The sequence below is a fragment of the Leptidea sinapis genome, chromosome 25, assembly GCF_905404315.1.
Source record: "Leptidea sinapis chromosome 25, ilLepSina1.1, whole genome shotgun sequence".
In the NCBI taxonomy this organism is placed as follows: Eukaryota; Metazoa; Arthropoda; class Insecta; order Lepidoptera; family Pieridae; genus Leptidea; species Leptidea sinapis.
Window position 1 is genome coordinate 9,744,204 of NC_066289.1, and position 17,621 is coordinate 9,761,824.

Here is a 17,621-nt window from a genome sequence, read left to right on the forward strand (position 1 = left end):
AAACTGCTTTTTTTTGACATGTCAAGACTAGAACACTACCTTTTGTTTGACAAAAAGGTGAATACAATATTGTGTGTCTGTGACAGAGCTTTTGTTGTATATGTAGGTCGTAGGTCTCCGCTGCGCACCAATTTAGATACCGCCAAAATGGGCGTACTCGAGCCAGTCTCGATCAATGTGTGCCGATTATATTACGATTAATCAAATCTATTTATAAATGTAAAAAGGATAATGATTCAGTGTTGTTTTAACCTTTTTTTTCAATTTTATTCTAATCCATATTTTTGCTGCTACGAAACAACAGCTATGAATTCTTTATGAAATGCCTTTTGTTGGACTTAAATTTTCCTAACATTTACAATTGTAATTTATATTTTTTTACACCATCAGAAAGTAGATATTTCAACGAACAAAAAGCCGAAAAAAGAAAATTAGGGTGCTTTTTTGATATTAAGTTAAAATAAGGCGAAAAAATAAATATTTTAAATCAAATAAATTACAGTGTATTTGGGACATAATAAGGTAAGTTTTCACAAAATTTCGTTCGTTTTTTTGAAAAAGATATAAATAACAACCCAAAAACTTGGTTTTTTGAATTTTTCACCTAAATTTTGAGGTGATGTGAAAAAAGTGTAATTACAAAAGTTGTAGATCCCTTTATTACCTACAACTTTACCGATTAACTTTTTGCCATAGGACTTGTAGTTTTGCCGGAAATCGAGATAAACCGTTTTTTACCCTAAAACACCCCCCCTTTTCCACTTCCCGACCTCAGATCGCCCGTAGTTTATTTTTCCCTTAATTTTTGTTATATTCTCGTCCTTTACCAATGGGTTTCATCCTACTGTATTTTTTTTTGGTTTCAAAAATTATCGACCCTGGTCTACATGCCATAAATTACACCATGATAAGCTTCGACTGCTATATCTTACATTGCCGCATTTACTCCGGTTGTTTAAAATATTTTTGGTCAATAAGCAGCAATGAAAAATATTTATTCAGTTCAGGTTTGATTCGAACAGTGACAGTTGACACACGGCTAAGGAAAAGTGAGCTCACATCGTCTTTTGCCGTTCCGCTGTCAGACCACGAATGATATGGTGAATAGAACGATTTTATCATAGCAACATTTTTGAAGGTTTCACTTCTACCACATGCAAATTGCACCCATGTTTTTTATTTAGTCTCATTTATGTAAATAAAAATTTATAAAGGTTAAAATGTAGTTATGGTCATATGGTTAGCATATGTATATGGCTTCATAATTATCTTATCTACCTACGTCTAGATTTCATAACTTGCACGTAATATTCATGCAGAGACAAATTTGTAAACAATAAAATCAGTAAAGTGTATTCAGACGATGATAATATTTCCTGCTATTTATATAAATAATGCATGTGTGAATGCAATTTGAATGTTTAGAAGGAAATCCTGCAACCACGCGGCACGGTGGCCATGTTGTTTTATATACGCTGTGATGATGAGAATCATTCATTTTGAGTTACGATTTATTCATTCATCTTTGTTTGTTTTCTATTCATAGATAATGAAAATATTACGTATAAATTATTAAAAAGTATAAAACGATGAATCGAAACTTAAGACGAGTCATGGTCGAGAATAATTATTTGAAAATATAATATTAATATGTAATTATTTAAAAATTTGACACTATTATTTTCGTATGAATCAAATATGAATGTGAATTGTAAAATGGATATTTATTTGGAAAAATAGTATATTACCTAGGGAGAAATGTAGGTCATTCTCACCCGCGGAATATTGACAATCGCGGTTGGCAACGTCCTACTTATCTCACGTGCGTATACGATTTGTTTCCCACCTGGATGAAATGTTCACTTTTAGTCCCTGATACGAGGGATAAAAGTCGCCTTGCGAATCGGCGAGAGAATCGGCCACTTTTGTCCCTCGTACCAGGAATTAAAATCAGCGTTTCATAGAGGTGGGAATAAAAGCAATTTTATTTATTTTCAATACGACTAACCTGTCTATAGCGATACATATGAGGACAAAACTGGATAGATAGAGTCCGAAGGTTCTGGTGAACATCATAGTTCTGCACATGAGGTCTCCAGCCAGCCACTCCACCGTCGCTGCCCATACTATCTCCAGCGGCATCATCAGAAATGTTACCTGGATTCAATAGTATACCTATTACAAGAACCATTCAGAGCAAAATTCAAAGAAATAAACATCTTAACTGTTGCCTGTCAATATATTATTGATAATACTATGTATGTACATATAATTTTAACACCAGGAACAGACATAAACTTATGTCTACTACTCGGCTAAGTAATAGTAATAATAATAACTTTTATTTCTCACCAATAACCAAAATTACAATATAGCGAAAACTTAAAAATACAGGGGATACATAAGTTTTGGTCGTGGATCGCTGGTGCCTTTGGTAGGTAATAAAATACCTGTATTACTGGTCACCAGGATTCCACTTTTACACAGTGACTAAAAAGCTTGAAATTCCAAAGGATAGAGATAAATGTGTGTGTGTGTGTGTGTGTGTGTGTTAGAGAGAGAGAGAGGGTGTATGTGTAAAAACATGCGTACGATAGGGTGTTCTCGGTTTATAGGTCTGCTAACTATCCAAGACCTCCAGAAGTCTCTCTGTGTGACAGTAGTCTTGCAGAAGGAAGTCGAGTTAATGAGTCTTTTGAGGAGCGATATATTATATTATGCCTTTACAACAAGATCCCAAAAATGTTCAAAACAAATATATTAAGATATTCAAAAGAATTGTTAAAAAAGTTGTCGTTTGTGTTGTATGTCTATAACTTAAAAGACATTCTTTGTGAAATCACAGATTTGGAAATAGCGGAGCGACCACTCCCAGGCAGGTAAATAATAAATTTTATTGTACGATATTACATTGTAACCATATTTTTTAGGAAAAAAAAGAAGCTCGCTGAATTTCTTGCGCCCGCTCTTCTCAGGTCTGAGGAATATTTACACCATTTTGAATAAAAATATTTAAATTTGAATCCGTATACTGTGCATTTAATATTTGAATATATGATAAGATAAATTAATACGTACAATGATCGGCCCTTTATTGAATATATCGACTACCTCTTGAAAGCTTTCATTGTGAATTTATTACGTAGATAAAAACTTATTACGTAATAAAAACATAATATTAATTTTAATGTGAAAGAAAGTCTGTCCGTTTTTTTATCACAAATAGAATAACCTAACCACTGAAATAAATCAACGTTACGCTCAATTTCTAACAATTTCCTTTTATTTCGTGTGTGAAAATATATTTTCTTGATTTCTCAAGACATATGCGTCATTTATAAAATACAATAGTCTCCCAATCTCGCCCAAAGTATCCGAGACAAAAGTCTGCTCAACACGTGGAGTGGGCAGAGTTTTTAGTTTGTCAGCCTTTTATGGCGTATTAGTAATAGCTCTCCAATGCGTGCGTGCGTGCGACATTGCACTTTATCGTGAGAGATACACAGTCTGAAATAGAGTGCGCGTATTTTACGTTACCAATATAATTTTCGCTATTCTTGTATGCAACAATGTTCGGACACTTTTTGATGATTGAAGTTCATTGCGTGCTTTACTTACGCTAATTTGTACGAGAATTGTTTGGAAAACGCAATAGACTCAGGCTATTTCGACTACGCTATACTATTGTGATAAACAATATAGCAAGTAAGGCCCTAATGCTATACTATACAGCATGGCGTTCACATTACGAGATATAATCACAAGTTTTTATAGTATACTAGCTGACCCGACAGACGTCGTTCTGTGCATATTAAATAAAATACTGTTTTTTTATGAATTTGTCAATAATATTTCATAAAACCAAGAATTATTTTGTAAAATATGCTCCCTGTCAATGGCGTTCTATATTATGTATAGGTTATAGAACGTCATTGCTCCCTGTTGTTAACTGTAATTAAATAGTTTCACAGCAGAACTGTCAAACCATGCGTCAATAAATTCTCTCACAGAAAATATGTCCATACAAAACAAATATTGGAAATAAAAATAATTATGGGTCCCAAATCGAAATAAAAACTATTCTATCTCTCAAGTTGGACTAAACTGCACTCCATGAAGTAATCCCCATTAAAATCCGTTCATTAGTTTAGGAGTCCATCGCGGACAAACAACGTGTCACGTAATTTATATATTTGAAAGTATTGATTATAATAATTGAAAGCAAAAACAATAATTTGACATTTTAAGTTTATTGCACTGCTGTCAATTAGTTTACTTCCAAAATCAGTCTAGCTATTTTAGATTAGCCGAAACAAACACATTTGGTTGCCGGTGTAAGCACCATGTACAAATATGTACAAATAGATCTATGTTGTAATAACTGTAATTGAAAATTGTTGGTTTGTATAAATAATTATGAAATTTAATTTGAAGTGGCTTCACAAACAGATAAGCTTCTTAATATTTAAGTATGTGTTATTATTTTAAGCTATAAACTACATCTAATGTATAAAATTCTCGTGTCATGGTGTTAAACTTTGAACTCCCCTGAAACGGGTTGACCGATTCTCAAGAAATTTTGAGTGCATATTGGGTAGGTCTGTGAATCGGACAACATCTATTTTTCATACCCCTAAACGTTAAGGGTGGTCCACACGAAATTATTGTTTTAATTTTTTTGACATTTTTTTTAAATTTGTTTGATTATGAGTCAGCATTAAAAAATACATACAACTTCAAATTTTTACCCATCTACGATCAACAGTTACTTTTGTATCGCGATTTTAATATCGGCAATACAACGTTTGCTGGGTCAGCTAGTATTTATATATAAATATTAAAAAAAAATGGACACTTCAATTGTTTATAGGATAAAATTTTATCCATTCATCAAATCTACTGGATCTATCATGTGAGCATCATTAGTCCATTTATTAACAGCTGAATATTTTAAAAACTGACATACTAGTTATACAATAAAAAAAAAAGAATAACGCTTACCATAAGATCTGCAACAGCCAAGTGCATCAGAAGAACATCAAGTCTACTCGCTCTGCCTGCACGTCTTCGTCGCACCAGCTGCGACAGTACAGTCAGGTTCCCAGTGGCAGACACCACCATCAACACACTGTACACTGTGATGGAAATGACATGGCCATGGTTAAACTGCATATCCAACGGGAGCTCATCACTGGAGTTCGGATGGGTCCAGTTCTTCTGCGAAGCTCCGCCCGGCCCAGAGACCTTCTCGTCTATATCCATTTTAGTGTGTTTCTTTCGATAATTTCAACTTGGTAGCATCTTGGTGGGTCATGTGGACGATACTGGAATTAAAATGTTTTAATTAGATTACAGCTATAACATAATTTTTATACGCTTTATATTAGCTTCACCTGTATGTTTGTATGTATGTTTGTAACCGACTTCTTTGGGCGCGATTTTGACCTACTTTAAACGGCTAGATTTCGTTCAAACCTTGTAGATTTATCGAGGACCGATGACATTACACTAATTTGATAAAATTATTCAATTTTTCAATTTGCAAAATATGATTTTTGTTAATTGATATAATTTTCATCTGTAGTCGATAAGGCAGGAATTGATGTTAAAGTACTTAATAGTTTTAAAAATACGCTTTTATAGAAAATTTAACTAAAAAATGAAAAATAAATAATAGTTAAAAAAACTAAAAAGCACGCTTTACATAAAATTCAACTACAAAACTCTACACTACGGGTGCTTTTTATGATATTATTAAAATAATAATTCTTCTACTTATTTTCTATTTTTTAGTTGAATTTTATATAAAGCGTGCTATTTAGTTTTTTTTAAACATTATTTATTAAGAGGCCGTATCCACACAAAACTAGTGACAGCGAAAGGATACTAATAAAAAAAGTGACAGAATGTGTGTGACGAAGCGAGTGAAAAAGAAAGAAAAACTATTTTCGCTTTGTGTGGATACGCCTTATGCCATTTTTTTGCTGAACTTCATGTTTTTAAAACAATCAATTTCATTAGTACCTAATATAATACTACGTTGAAATGTAACTATCTATACGTTTGCCTGCGATAGAGAATAATCGTAAAAAAACAAACGTTTTTTCTATAAATCCTAGTGATGTACGTCGTTTTAATAGCATCTACAGATGATATGACTTTACCTAAGATCCGCTGCAATTTTTTTTAAATAATATCGGGGAAGAAGTTTCCATGAAAACCTAACTGTGGATGATCGATAAACATGCATATGATGTGGAGGACATAAGTCTGTATAGTACGCTATAGCAAAGAGGATCTAAGTACTACTAAGAGGCGGAACTTCCTAAGTAAAAATTGAAATTCAGTTTTGTATGAAACGAGAAGTGATTTGACATAAGTTTGAAATAGTAGTAATAACAGCATCGCGATTGGCCACGAAGTATAATCCGGCTAAGTTTGAAAGCGTACAGTTGCATAAAACGTAGTGGATCTCCTTTTTTTTACAAGATTATAGCCATCATCTGTCAATCTATCAATGACTGCACGTTTCATACAATCGAGTGAATCGCTTTTTGGAACGAAGTTCCTTACGGCAGGCTTGGAGGAGATAGGGATTTTGCTGCGGGACCGAACTGAAAAAAATGTGATAGTAAAACCGTAAGAAAAAGTCCGTGGAATAAAACCGTTAAATGAGACGAGCGCAGGCGCGACAGTCGTTTCTATTTCTATGTAATTTTATGTTGTCAAACAAAAATAAAGAGACATATTTTGTTATTTTAATTGATAATTTGGATTACGATTTCTTTTTATTTTACGTAATTTATTATTTCCTAAAATACTGAATTTCCTAAATACTTTCGTGTAGTTAAATAAAAACTAATCTGCAAAATTTAAGAGAAAAATCAAGAAAACCTACATAAAATTGAACACGATTTTTTTTTTACAAATTGTGTCGATTCTACATTAGCCGAAGGAACTTCGTTCCTACCTGGTGTCCCACGACACCACATTTTGTCTATTTTCTTAGAGAGTTTCGCTAGGATGGAGTGTATTGCGAAAGTAGAATTCTCCGTGATAAATGTGGTAGAAGACACGTAATAAGGCGACTCTACACTACGCCAAGTGATCATGTAGCATACAGAACTACAGCCCTGACAAGTCAAGCAGCCTTGCGTTGCTCGCGGTCAAATGGTCCGAGCTAATACTGGGGCGCCATGCCAGAGATAAGAGAAATACTCCGCATATAGATGACCTGCGCTTTGTAGAGCACTAAAATATTGGTCGGCTTGAAGTAGCCTTGCTCCTTTTATGAACCTAGTAACATCAGTTGACCCGTACGCTTGTTTAACCTCCTTCTTCATAAAAAATCCTCTCACTTCATCCTTTTCATAACGAAACGGTATCTGCGGGTCTACTGTACCATGCAGGAGATTTTTTAAATGTTGTAAATGACGATAATTAGTGTTAATTCCGCTAAATTTTAGAAAATCACGACAATTGTTTTGCCACAACACGAGGCATCATGAAGAGTAGTTGACTCGTTCGTTGAATGGAATTCCGCAAAATAACGCCTATTAAAACAATTTGCTTTTCTTAAACTGATATCACTTCTCGGATTAATTATACAAATTAAATTTGTAACCAAAAATTGTTCAGATTTAAAAGAGCGACATCTCAAGTCAATTTCTTAATATTATGCAATTATTAGGGTTGAGCAGGTTATCAACTGTAAAGTAGATCCTGTAGATGGAGCCACAACCTGAGAGTTGAACAAGACATACCAAGATGTAGAAACCATACGTCACTCGAACGGTTGGCTCAGTTGCTAAGAGTGCTAGAGATCGTAGTTCGAGCCCCCATCGTTCACAAACCTAGTTACCTAGTTTTTTCGCACCCAATTTGGCTTTGCCTTCCAGATGACCGAGGAGTTGGTCATTGCCAAGGCAATGGCTAAGGAGAGTGCTATCAAAGAGTGGTGATACGACAAATGTCTTCGTCCTTGTATTTTTGTGGCGGTAATTACAAACAGCCAAATGACCCCCCATTCGTATGTTAAGCCGCTCTAAACATATATATATATATACTAGCTGACCCGACAGACGTTGTTCTGTAGATAATAAAAAAAAATACCGTTTTATAGGAATTTGCCAATAATATTTAAAAACATTAAAAATTATTTCGTATAAAATGCTCCCTGTTGTTATAATGAAATTGTTTCACAGCAGAACTGTCGAACCGTGCGTCGATAGATTCTCTCACACAAAATATGTCCATACAAAACAAATATTGGAAATAAAAATAATTATGGGTCCCAAATCGAAATAAAATCTATCCTATCTCTCAAGTTGGACTAAACTGCACTCCATAAAGTAATCCCCATTAAAATCCGTTCATTAGTTTAGGAGTCCATCGCGGACAAACAACGTGTCACGTAATTTATATATATTAAGATATATACATTTTATTAATTCCAACATTGTTCATGCTGTAAGTGTCTACAATAGTTTAATTAATTCTCAGAATGCTTACATTAATTAATATTGTGTGTAATTTAATTTATGACAACATATTGCGAGACTAAATTTCAGAATCATCAGAGAAATAACTATGATAATTGCTTTTGATTGTGTACGACGAGACTGGGCTTCGTAATATAAAAATAAAAATGAAATAAGGATGAAGGCTTTGCTCTCAGAGAATGAAATAGTGGAATAGTTCTTTGATTAACGCGAGTGTTACACATTTAAATAAAACACTTTAAAGGATAAAAACGCGTGTAGTTGTAACTGTGTCTTTTCATTAGATTTTTGCGTAAAAGATCCAGATCTTGTTTTCAGATGAGTCAAAGATAATATTGGTCATAGTTGTCATTATGAAGTTTAGCGCCATTTATTACCTCAGAGGTTGTATTTGCTGTAGACGTCAGCAGTCTTTCAAAATAGTTTTAGCTTCTAAGATCCGCCAATTTTTTTTACAGACAACGATATTATCCTTATAAGGGTTTCATATTTCTTTGCAAAGTACTGAGCTATAAAAATGTGCTTTTGTTAAACCTCTATATATAAAATTTGAACGGGTATGCATAATCGATATTATAGAAGGAAGTGATCAGCTACCATTAATTACTTCCAACCTATCCTATTACAGTTTAATGATGGGTTTATTACAAAAACCACGGATATTAAACAAGTTGTAAAAGCGTTATGAAACTCCGTTGATAATTGGAACTCTGCGTAAAGTACCCTAACTAAACCTGATGGAGTACATTTTAAAAGTTTGTAAAGCTTCCGAAATATGTCACGTCAAATACAGGAGTTATAAAATTAAATGGAGTTTCATTTTATTATATGAAGGTTGTTAGGGTACAATATAACAGTAATGCTTTATACTTTTCAACCTTTTAAATTTATTACTTTGTTAAAGCAAATTATTAAAATTGACATATATTAAAACGTATAATCTTAATCTTAATATATATAAATCTCGTGTCACAATGTTTGTCCTCAATGGACTCGTAAACTAATGAACGGATTTTAATGGTGATTACTTCATGGAGTGCAGTTTGGTCCAACTTGAGAGATGGGTAGTTTTTATTTCGATTTGGGACCCATAAATATTTTTATTTTCAATATTTGTTTTGTATGGACATATTTTCTATGAGAGAATTTAGTGACGCACGGTTTGACAGTTCCGCTGTGAAACAATTTCATTATAACAACAGGGAGCATTTTTTTTGAAAAAATTCTTGATGTTTTGAAATATTATTGGCAAATTCCTATAAAACATGTTTTAGGATTATCTACAGGACAACGTCTGTCGGGGCAGCTAGTTATATGTAAAACAATGGATGTATGTTCAATTTCTAAAAATAATTATTATAAGGCCAGCGATGTTGAATTTTAGTAGCGATCGGAGATTGATATAAATAGAATAGAAAACACTTTATTAGCAACACCAAACACACAACACAACAATATAAAATATTAATTAAAATCTTAAAATAGAGGTCGCGATTTCGAGTCCCGCATCGTTCATACAATTTTGTTTTCATTTTTATTTGTGTAAAATTCTACATAAAAAAGCTTTAGCGTGTGAAAATTTGTTGGCCATGTGTATTGTATTTTGTAAATGCAAATCGAATTCATGAATGGCATTTCTGATTACGTATTCATGGAATCTGGTTTGATTTTCGTTCACCCACATCGTATGTAGGAAGAATCCTTTAATATTGGCGTTGTTTTCAACGCCTCTGCTCTCGCGATAAAGCTTTTAAGGAAATTTATATATATTTATTTGCAGTATTGCAAAAAAAATGTTATTAGTTATAGTCTCTACAAGATAGAAGTGAAAACTTAGAACTTTTAGTTTCAAATGCTTAAAAACAATGTCATTTTTAATTTCAAAAAACTTTTTTCTAATAATATTAATCAAACAAATCACTATTTCAACAACGGAAAGAATAAACAAATTGAACTTTTCGCTAAGTCCATTCAATTTCACTTACAAGATATTATACACGTCACTAATGTTGCACAATTCGTCTGTATAGCTACAGACATACTGCTATAAATAAGCATTTCGGTGACGCGAACTCACGAGATTTCACCCATCCAAAGAGTGTCGAACTATATATTTGTATTTTTTTATTAACTATTTATCGCGTGTGCCGTTTATAAGATTGTCGCTGACGCGAACCCATAACATTTTCCATTACCGAAAACTGTCCAACGCGGCTAATGAAGTTTTTACTTCAAAAATACTATCCATACTATTAAATGTTCACCACAAATTGGTTTCACCTGTAGGAGGCTCCTTTACAAAGGTTGCCGGCCGTGAAGCAGTAAATGTAAAAGGGTTCTTGTGTTTCGGTTCAAAGGGCCCTCTAGGTGAAATTTAATCTCTTATGTCTGAAACAGACGAGCGCAATTGTGATGCCGCGAGAATTTTCGATGAACTCAAGAATCCTGAGTGCCATTGAATTGTAAGAGCAGGGCATGTCTCGTCACTTCATAAAAAAAAACCTCTGATCTTCCTGTGCGACCGTCAGATGGCTCTATACACGGATTTTGTGCTAACGCACGACTTTGTAACTCGTTTTACATAACGATTCCTCATGGCATAGAAGTTTATTTCACACTTTCATTCCCCGTGGCAGCAGTTTTACCAGTGGGAGGCTCCTTTGCACAGGATGCCGGCTAGATTATGGGTACCACAATGGCGCCTATTTCTGCAGTGAAGCATTACTGTGTTTCGGTCTGACGGACGCCGTAGCTAGTGACATTACTGGGCAAATGAGACTTAACATCTTATGTCCCAAGGTGACGAGTGCAGTTGTACTGCCACTCAGAATTTTTGGGGTTTTTCAAAAATCCTGATCGGCACTGCATTGTAATGGGCAAGGCGTATCAATTACCATCAGCTGAACGTCCTGCTCGTCTCGTCCCTTATTTTCATTTAAAAAAAGTAAGTATGTTCTAACGCCCTGGCTATTTTCTTAGAATTGATGATGTGGCGGAACATTTTGTGAAACGTCCAATAAAATTACCAAAACATTTGTGACGTGTCCGTTTGCTGAAATGCCAATGTGATTGGCCATTTCATCAATGTGGTTTCTTCAAGATAAGGTTTTATCAAAAATCCAAATATAGAAGGAACTTATATATTTATATATTATAAAACTTACTTAACATATTTTAATCTTAATTTGAATTTTTGGAAATCATACAGGCAGAAATAAATAAAATTTGAAAAACAAAATTTATGAGCGATGCGGGATTCGAACCCACGACCTCCGGGGTTCCGTGCCGGTGCTCTTACCAACTGAGCCAACCGTTCGAGTAACGTATCGTTATAAAATCTTGTTTGGTTTGTTCAACTCTCAGGTTGTGGCTTCATCTACAGGATCTACTTTACAGTTGATAACCTGCTCAACCCCAATATTTGCATATTAGGAAATTGACTTGAAATGTAGCTCTTGTAAATTTAAACAATATGTTATGTGTTTAAAGTAATAACCCTCACTTCTAAGATTAATACACAAATATTGTTTAGATTTACAAGAGCGACATCTCAAGTCAATTTCCTAATATCGTTCATATGTTTTTTTTTAATTTTATTTATTTGTGTATTAATCGTACAAGTGAGGGTTATCACTTTTAAAACGTAACATATTATTAGTCATACAGGCCTTTTCATTTCACATAAACAGCACGGTCAAGTAATATGTTGATGGGTTTTTTAAAACTTTATAAAAGTAATACTACAAAAAATAAGAAAGACACTGGGATTACATATCATCAGTAAGTAATTTGTATTTTATTAATTTGAATGTCAAATAATATGAAGCGTACATAAGTTACAATATTTGAAAGATACCATTGAGTATATATCAAGATGCCACGCACACAAGCATCTAATAGTTGCCGTAATAAAAAAGCTATTGTTCTCAGGTAGTGCGGTATCTAATTGGATCGCAGCGGAGGACAATCCTTAATCTAAAACAAACCATTAAAATATCAACAAATAAATTGCAAAAATCATTTTACAAAGTGAACACAACACTGGCCAACTTCGCAATCCGTCAAATTATTCAATAGACAAACAAAAAAAAAAGTAAGTACACGTGAGAAACAGATTATCACAAAACTTTTCCACTGCATATCAGTACATCAAAACAGCAGTGTAGGTAGTTAAAGTTCCAACGATTTTAAATGAGATTCTAAAGAAATTATAAATCATTGCACATAAGAACAAGTTTATCTGATGAATAAACATTATAATTAATTAAAACTTTCCTAAAAACCCTTGTAAAGTTTAAGTGAAGGGGACCTCAATCAACTGAGTATCAGGCTACAAATGAAAACAAAACGTAATCTAATTACTTTGACTGAAGCGAGTTCCATTTCACCCTTACAATTACATCTGACAAATTAAAGGATAAATAGGTTATTTACCTTGACAACTTCTGTCATTTTTATATAAGAGGGGGCAAACGGGCAAGAGGCTTACGACATATGGACATCCTCAACACTACCAGCCAAACTGCCTCTCTAACCAATCAATCTGCCTCTATAATAATCGTAGAGTTCCCCAGGGAAGTGTATTGGGGCCACTTTTGCTTTTATTTCATGTAAATGACATTCCTTAAATGACTAATTATCGATCCCTAATGTTTGCTAATGCCATTGCAATTATTAGACCTTCTGATATAAAGCATGACAAATGTATTCAACAGAATAACGAGTATGAATAAGAAATAAATATGATATTGGGTAAAATAATCAAATTGCCTGAGGACTTGAAAATACAGTGAAAAATGTTTATACCAAGACTTAAAATGGCTGCTTGAAAATAATTTAAAGTATTAATGAATATTTATATTAGTGTTAAGTTTTTGCTGAGATGGTTTGGACATGTCGAGAGAATGAATGAAGAACGATTGACGAAGAAAGAGTATAAGGCCATTGTGAATAAAAGTGTTGGAAGGGGTAGACCTAGGCGGACGTTTCAAGATCAAATCAGGGACGTCTTGAAAAAAGGCCAGGTCAAGAGTACCCTAAACCGGAGAGCATGTATGAAAGGAATAATGAAAGTGGACGAAGCGAAAGAAGTATGTAAGGATCGTAGCAAGTGGAAAGAAGTGGTCTCTGCCTACCCCTACGGGAAAGAGGCGTAATTTTATGTATGTATGTAAGTTTTTGGAGGCTTTTTTTCAGGATTTTTGAAAAACTCTATTCTGAGCGGATATGATCATGATCATTTTCAACGCTTGGAGTAGCGTTACTGACTCTTACTATCAGCTGAAGAAGCTCGGGTTTGCTGTTCTTTCTCTTTTCGGTTCTACATATATATGCGAACAATCTTTATCAAGCATGAACATTATCAAGAGTTAACTGAGAACTCGTCTTATTGATGAGAACTTGAAATCATGCTTACCTGACATTAAAAACATCAACAAAAAAAACCTAACTTACTCATACTTTCCAAGTAGATTTACACACACATATTTAAATTTAGTGTACTACTTATTTAGTGAAATAAAAAATTAATAAACAAGGCTATTTGGCGCCCAATTTTTAATTGTTGTAATATTCATAATTGGCTCTTCAGTTAATAAGTTTGCCGACCACTGCCGTAGTTCAATGTGTGAACTTGCCAAATAGTTTTAGTTTAAATTTATTTATTTAGATCATTAGTAACAAGACCATCAGCTCAAACCAAAATACAATAAACGAAGAATATTTCAATCAGTTTACTCGATTACTAGAAAAACCGCCGTTAGGTTTATCCCGCGCCCAGACAGTCGATAGTTCGCCTTAATTTTTTTTTATATTCTTTACACGTGGCCAGTTCTACAAACTTTTAGTGTCACAATACATATATATATTGTACTAATGAAATGCAACTTTACGTTAGCGTGAGCAAGAACTAACTCAGCGGGTGTAAAGTTAGCACGTAAATACTTAATCGCATAGAGTAGTAAAAAAGGTCTGATTCACACAAATGCTCCTTCGCTTAATGTAACATTAAGCGAAGGAGCATTACAACAATAACAATTAATTGCCAACTTGTGGATGAAAACAATAACTGACTGCGTCAAACAATATTAATAGTACACCTTCTGAGCCTTCGTGTTAATATGACAGCTGGGCCGAAACTGCGTCATTAAACTCGCGTAAATGTGTGGGTTAATAAGTTCTATGGAAATTTCTAGCCGGTTCGTCATTTGTTTTTTTTATTTTGATCTTGAATATTATGACATAGTCCAATATTGGCCAATTAAAATGCACATACAAACTACTTAATATATGTCAGTATGTCTATGTAACATGTAAAATGGAGGTCTAACCTTTTTCCATCAACATTTTTTTGGCCATAAATCTAACGGTTTTTCTTGTAATTGTATGTTTATAAATGATTGAAATATTCTTCTTTTACTAACAACAATTCATAACCATATCTACTTGTCTTTTAGAGTAACTTTTATCTGTTTTGTGGTTAGGTTAATTTGACTTTAGAGAGACTGGTGCGTTACCTTTTCATGGGAGTGGCGGAGTGCCAGGGGACGGAAAACATCTCCCTCCCGCCCCCTTCTCCTCTTACCCCCCTCCACCTGTGACACTATACTAAATTCTAACCAAATTATGTCTAAGTCTTACCAAATAAACCTTATATACACACATCAAAAAAGTCTAAGCAACATGCATGATATTACAAAATTAAAGTCTTTATTCACTCAAAGTGCATAAGTACGTAAAGTTTTTTGTTATTGATGACATACTGGCTGGTTGTAAAAAAAAATCGATTATGTTTTCTTTTATTCATAAAATTAAATGAAAGGGAATTTGTTTGAATTTAAGTGTGTTTTTATTGCTACATTTAGTCTTGATTTTATAATTTTATCAACCATTTAAATAAAGTTAGCGATAAAATTGAATTTTTAGATATTCTTTACGTAATGGAGCGACGTCATTTGACCGCAAATGAAATACAAAGAGCTGTAGGGATGTTGCAAACGGAAAGTAATCAATCTCAGGTATCTCGGCATTCTAGCATTCATAGAAGTGTTACTTGTCGTCTTTGGCAGCGCTACAATAATACAAGGGGACCCGCTGAACAGCTTTCAGGCCGTAAAAGGAGTACAACCACTCGGCAAGACTGGTACATACAACTGACTGCAAGACGCCAGCCAATGTTAACCGCTCGAGAGATAAGTTTGAAGCTACAAAATTCGAGTGGTGTTGATGTAGGTCCCCAAACTGCGAAATCGACTGCACGAGTACGAGCTCGACGCGCAATTAGGTTCCCACCGAGACGTCACGGGAATCGCGCTCGTTGAAATGAATGGTGTAGAGAACGCAGAACATGGACCCAGGAACAATGGGATAAAATAATGTTTTCCGATGAGTCGCGATTCGGATTTCAGTCGACATTCAGGAAGATCATCCTTACAGCGGCACAACAGTTATGGTATTGGCGGGTATTATAAAGAACAGGCGAACTGAGGTCGTTCTTTTAAATGGAAACATGAACGCTGAAAATTACGTTAAGGATATTCTCAGACCTTATGTCCATCCATTTGCACAAACCTTTGGCTCCGATTTTACGTTAATGCATGACAATGCGCGTTCACATACAGCTCAGCGAACCAGTCAAAACTTGGCAACGGAGAACTTCCGGGTATTTCCCTGGCCTGCACAATCGCCAGACCTCAACCCCATCGAGCACGCATAGGACAGGCTCCAGAGACATGTTTTGAAGGACCTGGACGGAGTGACAACAACCCAACAGCTGAAGGATTTGCTACAATTCCATTGGGAGCGAATACCGCAAGATTACATAAACATTCTCATTAATTCAATGAATAATCGTTGCCGACAAGTTCTAAATAGCAGAGGAAGCCATAGTTTGTATTAAATTATCCTATTCTTTCACAATAAATTGATTTTCTTTAAAAATTTCATATTGTTAAAAAAATGTTTAGTTGCTTATGTACCTTAGTTTCTGACGTATATTCTAATATTGTTAATTTCTGTTATTATAAAGACAACAGCTGTTATTTTTACATCATAGGACCCTAAAAATATTATTTTAAAAATAAAATACAACGTTATAATGTGAAAAACCATCCTAAAATTTAAATTAGTACATGTTGCTTAGACTTTTTTGATGTGTGTATTTATAAGAAAAAACTTTTTGTCATTTCACGGAACCAACTCTGGCATTTGGTCAAACCACTAGATTTGTTTGGAGAAATGATAAAATCGTGTTGTATTGTAACATCTTCCGAGATTTAAACAAATCACTGTTTTTATCACATCCCACCGACATGTAACATATATATATATTGATTAAATTGAATCCCATTGGATTTCTTCGCATTTTCTGATAATCTTTTTGCGAGTGAAGAGACACAACGGCGTCTTTAAATAAAAAACTGATAATTACAATAAGTTGTAGACAGCACGCGGATCGGCCATTGTTAATTGACAATTCGTTACCCCTCGTTTACACCAAGAAACAAGTAAAAAATCTTGTAGAATACTTGTCAAAACACAGTTATTTGTTTTTAACATGTCTTGCAATTGTCAGAAACATTTTGCGTTCACACTGTGTTGCCAACATGGTTTTACACGAGTATAAAACCCATTTGCGTTCACATATAGATCTGAGACATGTTTGATACAGTCTGAAACATTGACAGCGTTCATACCAACATAAAACATACATGTTTTTAACAAGTATTGTTAATTTTATTGAAGTTTATGTATAATACTTATGCTATACTTATCCATGCTTAGTGGATAAAGTTTTAAATATTTACCGGACAGACCGCTTTTTTTAGTGGAAAAGAAGAAGATAAATGGAGTGGTCAAAGACAGAAAGCTTTATTAGCAATATTTATCTCGGCTTATATTAAGATATTCTTTCGATACTTTTATAATCGTCTCGCAAGCATGAATAATGCATTAACTACATTTTGCCTTTGATGTCCGATGCAAATGCAAAGAAGAATATGAGTGACCAGTAGATAGAAATCTCAAGTAAACAGCTAACAAAAAAGAACGCGCGCCTTCCTTCAAGGCCGGCAACGCTCCTGTGATTCCTCTAATGTTGCAAGAGAATGTGTGTATCACCAG

General features: G+C 34.1%; 1 protein-coding gene across 1 annotated transcript in view; it reads right to left on the bottom strand.

Moving 5' to 3' along the window:
- Positions 1–17,621, bottom strand: part of LOC126972178 (adipokinetic hormone/corazonin-related peptide receptor variant I-like) — a 97,568-nt gene that overhangs the window by 13,946 nt on the left and 66,001 nt on the right. Inside the window, exons 2-3 of the mRNA XM_050818805.1 lie at positions 5,002–5,324; positions 2,009–2,157 (exon numbers count right to left, since the gene is read on the bottom strand). Coding sequence (XP_050674762.1) covers positions 2,009–2,157; positions 5,002–5,262 — 410 coding nt within the window. The 5' untranslated portion in view covers positions 5,263–5,324. The remainder of the gene's footprint in view (positions 1–2,008; positions 2,158–5,001; positions 5,325–17,621) is intronic.